Source organism: Agrilus planipennis, unplaced genomic scaffold (genome assembly GCF_000699045.2).
Source record: "Agrilus planipennis isolate EAB-ADULT unplaced genomic scaffold, Apla_2.0 scaffold174, whole genome shotgun sequence".
NCBI lineage: Eukaryota > Metazoa > Arthropoda > Insecta > Coleoptera > Buprestidae > Agrilus > Agrilus planipennis.
In genome coordinates, this window is record NW_020438963.1 from 694,877 (window position 1) to 703,141 (window position 8,265).

Genomic DNA, 8,265 nt, shown 5'->3' on the forward strand with positions numbered 1-8,265 from the left:
GTGCCTCTTTGTCGCTCGTTCCGCGCTCTCGCTTGCACTTCAAGCCTTAAATGGAACGCCTCAGAGCGAGGTAACGCCGCATGAGTCATGTTTTTTCGTGCGTGCAGCCGGCTCCATCGAATTATAAGACGTTGTCACGTCAATAATTGGGAATTAAATTAGTAGCTTGTATATAAAGAAGTAGGACTTTGTATTGGTCAATTTTATGTTAAACTGAAAACTAAAACAAGAATGCTTGAAAATTAATTAATAGATACGTCTAATTAAAAAATTTCGGAAGTCTCGTCGTTGTATATCGATATATTCGATAGTTATCAATATATCGATATATCAATCGATAACTACTGATATATGGATAACTATCAATCATTATCGATATATCAATAGTTATCAGGCACTTTTATTTGTTATCGATATATGTAATTCGATATCCTGGACCTCAGCCATCAAACCCGAATATTGAACCCTCCCCTCGTCCGTGAGAATCTAATTTACGTAGTAATCTAACAAGTATTAACGGAATTATTATAATTAGTGAAATTAGTAAACCAATTATTTCTTACCCCTATAAAAAATTGCGGGGTAAAAATAAACACTCCACACACTCTAAATTCAAATGGAGCTTGGAAAACTGTCAGAAGTGAGACATAAACCTACAAGAAAAATAAAAATTATAACTAATTCAAATTTACATTAAACAAGAAATTATTATTTTGCTATTTTTAGTAAATACAAACATAAGTATAAGTATAACGTATTTATTAAAGATATGACGAATAGTGGCTTAGCGAAATATTCGAATACCTACCGTTTTCATAAGGTGTCAACCCCCACATTTATTCAAATTGACTTACCTCGTTTACTTTACCATTTCGTTGATTCAACACTATTTTCTCGTATAAGTTGATTCCCAGTTGTTTACCCTAAAATTTTAATTCAAGTGTGATTTACAACATTCACATTTTACAAGGAAAGTTTGTGTAATTTATAAGATGTGGGCATTTTCTGTGAAAACTAATAGTAAATGTAACAACTAATGTTTAGTCGCAAACTGCACTGTCAGTTATTTAAACGATTTGAATATTATAGTCAAATTTATTAAATTAAGAAACAAATAACAAAAATTAAATTAAATGCATAAATCGATTTCGAAGGAACTTTTTCCGAGAGCATATTGGTCACTAAAAGAAGACATATCGTTGAAAAAAAATATTCTTTCCATCAACTTTCTGTGGGTGACTTTTCGGTAACGTGACATCAGTATACTGTAGAGCCAAACGACCACGTTTAATAGCCTACCTCCAGCAATCGGCTTTTATCAGTCGCTTAATTGTGTTCGATCTTTTTAATATTTACCTGTTTATTGTTCGTTTACTGTATTTATTAAATACATACAAACTTTATTATTATGTTTTGGAGAAACCGTATTGTAAAGCATGTTTTAAATGTGTTTTTTTCGGTGTTTTTATTGTTCTGTTACAGTTAGTTTTTTGGAGTCGAAATTTTGCAAATTGAAATGAGATTTTATCAATAATTACGCAAACAACGAACACTTTTCTTCAACTACAGTTCACCTTTTCGCTATCGTTACAGTATAGTGACGTCACACGCTCTCTCGATAGTCACAAAACTGCTTTGAATCCTAACGATTTTCAAAAAGTTGCAGCAATCTTAAAAACGATTTTTCGACCATGAGAAAAAAAATTTATTCACAAACTCGTGTACGTAGATTCTAGATATTATATATAAAAAAAATTATGTGCTGTCGGCACAGGGCAAAGTAGTATTACGTAGTTAGTATCAGCAATTTCTTATGCTGAAGTGTACGATGTGTTGCATACCTATTTACAAACAATTCCTTTAAATTTTAATCATTGATTACTATACGTCTATTAAAAAAAAACATAATGGCCGACATCAGTAACAATGCGACAACAATTGAAAGAGAATGATGGCCGACAACTGCAACAATTGGAAAAGAATGATGGCCGCCACTGCGTCGTAGTGGAGCATTAAAAATGGCCGGGAGCAGGGAGAAGAACTAGTATACAATAAAAAAATTCATGTTCCAACTCAATTATAAGGGCAGATTCAGATATACTACCCAGTTGTTCCTATTCTTTTCAACCCTCGATTTTATACGCTTGTGATAAATGCATTACCTACATTATCAACAAATAGCATACTTGTGCCTTCAAATTTAAAAGTGGGTGTACATTATAGAATATGCAAACCTCGGCTGTTCAATTCAGCCAATTCTTTCTATTTTTTATTACTCTTACTAGAACAATATACGTATTTACCTTTTTATTAATTGCTTGACAACGCCACGATAAACTGGCTAATTTCGCTATGCACTGGCAAATGGTGTACATTAAGAATACAGTATAAATCGTTTTTCTGTTAGAATGGGCGATCATAACGCAAACAAAGTATAGCATAAGTATTAATGTCAGAGTTGAATAGAGGAACGAAAACATAAATAATGGCCCGAAAACTGCTTGCAATGTTGCAAACTCATCACGAACTTTTAAGTACAAGACACGAATGTGACTAAAATAATTATGTTGATTAAAATTATGCATCCCGTGCGTTTTTTTAAGTAAATCGTCAAGTTTATCTTCGATTTGTATGAGCAAGGACAATAAAATAAGATCGTTTGCGAGAAAATTAAACTCAACAAATGACATAAAAAGATCAAACAAAACTGTGTAATAAACGTAAGGGAACGTTCTACTGTAAGTGATTAAAAATCTTAAGGTACAAGCAAGTACTTCGAAACAAAGCATTGAATTTGCTGCTATTGTCATTTTATGTAATTTTTTACTTTTTGAAGAAACAAGTTTTACAGTAGCATTTACCATTTTAGATTTTTTAAAGCGAACAATTTGACAAGTACAATAAAGGAATAAGGTGAAACTGTGCGTTAAGTTAGTAATTTTATTGTGCAAAGAAGGATTGGGATAAGCAAGTATACAACATATCAACAGCAAGGCTTCTGCTGTAGTGCCAAGTCCTGCCAATATCACCCATTTGTAACCTCGTTCTTGTATAGGCTGCACACCAAATATACTCCAAAAATTCGATAGTAAATACATTTTACTGCACACCTTTTTAAGATTGCTTTATGCTCAATAACTTATGAATGTATGTGAAATTATGTTTTGTTTCACTATTTATACTATCTCAACCTACAACCATTTATTTTTCTGTAGATAATTGTTTTTATCTGTTTTAAATGATCGGTTATAATATGCTTTCAGCCACTTTCAGCCTATTTAAATACCGCAACAATTTTATTTTACCGTATCTACTTCACGTAGGCAAAACTTGATTAAATAGATATTTAATGATAAAACAACTGAATACTTTCCGTGTTTAGTGCTAAAAGCTCTCACAATTTATATGTAATGCTTTCATACTCCTGTTGATGCCCTCCCAAGGCCAGATGTACATAGAGTTAATGAAGAACATTGTAAAACGTAAAACTCCTCCAAGTGCTTGTTTTCTACTATTTCATCATCATCATAGGGTCGTCAGTCCTAAAACTGGTTGGACACGTACCTCCACTCTTTCCTATCCTAAGCTAAACTTCGCATTTCCCTAAAACTAGAACAAGTCACATCCTTAACTATTTGTGAATAGTAATCTAACCTAGGTCTACCTCTACCCCTTCTAACTCCTGTTTCTGCCTCTAATATGTCTCTGACTAGACCTTCATGCCTGAGAAGGTGTCCTACCAACCTGTCTCGCCTATTTTTTATTGACTTCCATAGAGTCCTCTGTTCTCCTATTCTTTCTAATACCTCTTCATTTCTAACCTTTTCTACCCACGTTATCCTCATCATTTGTCTATAACACCACATTTCGAAAGCTTCTAACCTTTTCTTTTTCGCCGCGCTCACTGTCCATGTTTCGCACCCGTACAGCGCCGTGCTCCAAACATACACCTTTAACAACCTTTTTCGAATTTCTAAATTAACCATTCGCGAGCATTGAGTGATAACAAGATTTATTTTAGTTTTTATTCTATTGATTTTATTCTAACTGCATAATATACCCATTAGGTACTTTAGGAGCTTTTTATTTTGAAGTGCTGTTAATTGGTTTTTCTTATCCATTTCATGATCATATAAAGGTTCGTTTAGTTCGTTTTAAGTATGCCAAAAAATAATCTTATTTCCTTTGATTTTTTGCATTAAATATACAGGGTGGGCCACTAAGCTGAAATCGGTCATTCATACACGTATACCTCAAAATAGAGAAAAATATATTTAAAATAAAAGTTGTATAGAGTTAAGTGTATAATATCGTAAAAATATTTTCAAAAATTACAAACTTACGGTTATACCGGAAATGCACAGTTAAATGGAACCCCCTACTTTTTATTACATTTTTGAATACCCTATAAAAAAAACAATGTCAGTTTATTAAAATGTATTGGACCTGGGTTGCACCGTTTTGGAGTTATTTCACGTTTCTTGGAAAATTTGACGTTTGTAAATGTCTCAGAAACGAAAGGACTTAGATAGATATGTACATTATAAATAATATGATATTTATAGGTGCCAATATTCACAAATTCAAACAAGCATAACTTTCTTTTTAATCGAATGCTATATTTTTTCTCCCATAGTATAACGCAAAATCAATTTTTCTTTTCTTCTTCTTAGGAATGTTGGTGCCTATCACCAGTAGTTTTTGAAAAAATGTGCAATTTTTTTGAAATTTTCAATAATATACTCTTATAAAATTAACTGTTTTAAAAAGTTTGGCGAGTTTTGGTTTTTAATTTTCAGTTTAGGTACTAAATGTTGAGGAAAGGTGTATAAGTAGATACAAAAGCTGTAAAACCGTAAAAGTTTTCGCAACAATTATTTATAAAATTATATTAGATGTTCTGTATGACTACCAGCCTCACAATAAGAAATGCGCACCCGATTGAACTAGGACTCATTTACATTCATCAGCCCATTTCCATCATGTTTTTAGTAGTAGAGTAGTTTGGTGGTTCCTTATAAACTAATTCCTTAACGTAAACCCACAATAAACTCTGCTTTTGTTAGGTCTTCTAAAACATTGCAAATTTTTCAAAAACTAGTGGCGACAGGCATTAACATCCCTATATCAGTCGAAATATAATTTGATTTTGAGTTATACTATAAACAACAACAATAAACATAGTGAGACCATATCCAAAGCACTAAACGTTGCCCAATTATTCAAATACTTAGATCTTATTTTTATTAAACTTACTTGGAAACATTGCTTTAACTCTTAGAGATTTATATTGTAATTAAAATATGCTGTTAGCCTCTTAGTTTTATTACGGAAGATCAGTACTTATTTAGGTTAGTATAATTGAACGCACCTATAGAAATAAGTCATATTTAAATAAAAGAGGTTGTACTTAGCAAGTAGTAATTTAGACGCTTTTTCACCCTGTAGTCCATCGCAGTGCCCAAGTTTCCAGTAATATCTGCGATTGGTTGCTGCGCCAGCGCATTCGGCCAATAAGAAGATGCAGAAACGGATGTAAAAAAGTGTGCAGAACTTCCGCAATTGTACTGTCCCAGTCTTATCATTATTTTTAAGCAAAGTTAAAGAACGGATAAAGCACATTTAAATTATCAAATTAAATCGATCGTTTAGCGAGCATTATTAGCATTTTTCTTCCTTCGAATGTGTTATCTTTTATCAGAAAACATTGATAATGCAAGTGCTTTCAATCAATGTTTTCAAATTCTGGATTATATTCAATTCTATGATTAATTTAATAATTTCTTGTGCGTTCTACTTTACAAACCAAAAACCACGGGAAATCCCAAACAAGTTTATATTTTTTTAAATTAAAGATACAAGCTCGTTCATAATATTGCTTTTTTCGCTCAAGTTTATATTGCTCTGACATCTTTTTTCTTTGATTGATCAAGTAGAAAACTATTCGCACAAATTAGATAAGGAAAAGAAATAGCGATTTTAAAAGTCCAAAAACTTCTACTATAACTATTATAACAATAATACACCAAGTTTCTTATAAAAGTACAAGTAAAGATTGGGTGGCTTCTGTAGATTTGCAAATAATTAAATTAAATCTTTCTGCTCTTGAAAGCTTATTAACACAACCACATATGAAATTACAAATCCCATAATCTGTGGAAGAAAGGATAAATTATTAATTTTCATAAATAATAAGTATTTCCTATCATGCATTGCATTAATAGTCTTTTTATATATTATATTGAATTACTTATGAATACTTACGTCCAAACAAAATTCCTGATTGATTATAAATATTCCGTACGCAGTGAATTTAAGAGGACAATGTAAAGTGGTCAAGGAATAAGTAGTAACCTATGCAAAAAAAGAATACAAATTTGTTGAAAATTTGAGGTAGGTAAGTCCGATTAGTACAATTTTTCATATTACCTCTGGCAAACATGGAGAATACCTGCTGTATTCCATACTAAATTCTCCTTTTCCTTGGGTACTTGATCTTAGTTCTCCAGCATAACCAAACATATCGTTAAGTGGTACTTCAGCATGTACTGTAAACCAACCTTCGGTTCCTTCAGTACCAGTAATAATACCGTGTCTTTTATTAAGTTGCACCATAACTGCCCCTTGGAATTCATCTGGAACTGTTACTTCCACCGACATTACTGGTTCCAATACTTGCCAAATTCCATCTTCAAAAACTAAAATGAAAGTAAAATTAATGCGTCATTTTTGAAATATTTTTTTAATCGCAAATTGAAAAAATTTAAAAAGGATTATATTGCACCGGAAGCATTTAAGGAAAAAACTTCACGTTAGACAAAATTAAACGCGTGTGCAGGTATTCCACTTACAATAGTAAGTTCTGGAATATCTGCATGAGACTTTTACTGACCATATTAATACTAAAAAAATTAATTTTGATTTTTTTTAATGTGATGAAATGATTAAGAGCATTTATTTTTTTCAAATCAATGTTTAAATTTATTAACTGCTGTCTATTTCATTAATTTAGAAAAAATGTGTTTTTTATTACTCGTAAATCACTGTAGCTTTCGGTATATTTATGGAGATAATAGTTTGTGCCAAAAATATGGGGATTTGCAGTTACATGGGCAGATCACCCAAACCTTTCTAAGATAACTAATTATTATGTGATGAGTCTCACCTTCTCTAATTGCTCCTTGAGTTGCTAAAAAGAAGGCTAATTCACTTGAATCTACAATATGATGCATACCATCTTGTAGTCTAAACTTCAGCCCGGTTAGTTTATGACCCGTTAGAAGTCCTTTTTCGGCCATGGCAAGGAAGCCCTTTTTAATACCTGGTATAAATTGTTTAGGTACATTTGTTCCTACAGTTTCATCAACNTAAATTTTATAAAATAAAATTAATTAAAATTAAATTCAATACATATAATGAATTACAAACTAAAACAAATCATATGAAAATAAATTTTATATTTTAGAATATTATTGGAATATTAAAATCAAGCTTTTATTATTTTATTAATATTATGCGATATACTTGCCAGTTTGTAAATACGTGGATCCTTCGGATTGTAATACGTAAGTGGTAAGAACTTGTTTGTTTGTGTTACCTAAAAGGAAATTTCTAAATTGATTTTCTGGTAACAAACGTCAGTTATTTAAAGATATTCACAAAAAACTGAATGGAAATAATATGAACAAACAAAAGTTACTTTTTCTAAATTATTTATCGTTGAAGTCGCAGTATTCTCTGCAGGTAGGTATAACGTTTATTTTATGCAGCGTGTCTAAAGAAATTTACTTAATATGATACAATAATCTAAGAATAATAATTTCTTAAGGTAATACTGTATGAAAATAAATTAAAGTAAAGCTAAAATACTGGTATACAAGGGAAGAAAAAGTAGGGAAAGAGCGAATATAAAGATACGAGACGAAAAATTAGAAGAAGTGGCTGATTTTAGGTATCTAGGAAGTCAGATAAGTCAGGACGGAAGGAATAGTGGGGATATCTATAAAGCAAAGGATAGCGCAAGGTCGTGTCGCCTTTAATAAAAAGAAGTCACTTCTATGCCCGCGAACGGTTAATTTAGAAATTCGAAAAAGGTTATTAAAGGTGTATGTTTGGAGCGCAGCGTTGTAAGGGTGCGAAACATGGGCGCAAACGCAAACAATGGGCGCGCCGGAAAAGAAAAGGTTAGAAGCCTTCGAAATGTGGTGTTATAGGCGAATGATGAGGATAACGTGGGTAGAAAAGGTTAGAAATGAAGAGGTATTA

General features: G+C 31.8%; 1 protein-coding gene across 1 annotated transcript in view; it reads right to left on the reverse strand.

Annotated features, from left to right (window-relative positions):
* The window catches only part of LOC108739208 (elongation factor G, mitochondrial), a 27,589-nt gene extending 20,228 nt beyond the window's left edge, over window positions 1-7,361 (reverse strand). Inside the window, exons 1-2 of the mRNA XM_025975252.1 lie at window positions 7,166-7,361; window positions 6,430-6,698 (exon numbers count right to left, since the gene is read on the reverse strand). Coding sequence (XP_025831037.1) covers window positions 6,430-6,698; window positions 7,166-7,298 — 402 coding nt within the window. The 5' untranslated portion in view covers window positions 7,299-7,361. The remainder of the gene's footprint in view (window positions 1-6,429; window positions 6,699-7,165) is intronic.
* Between the last annotated feature and the right edge of the window lie 904 nt (window positions 7,362-8,265).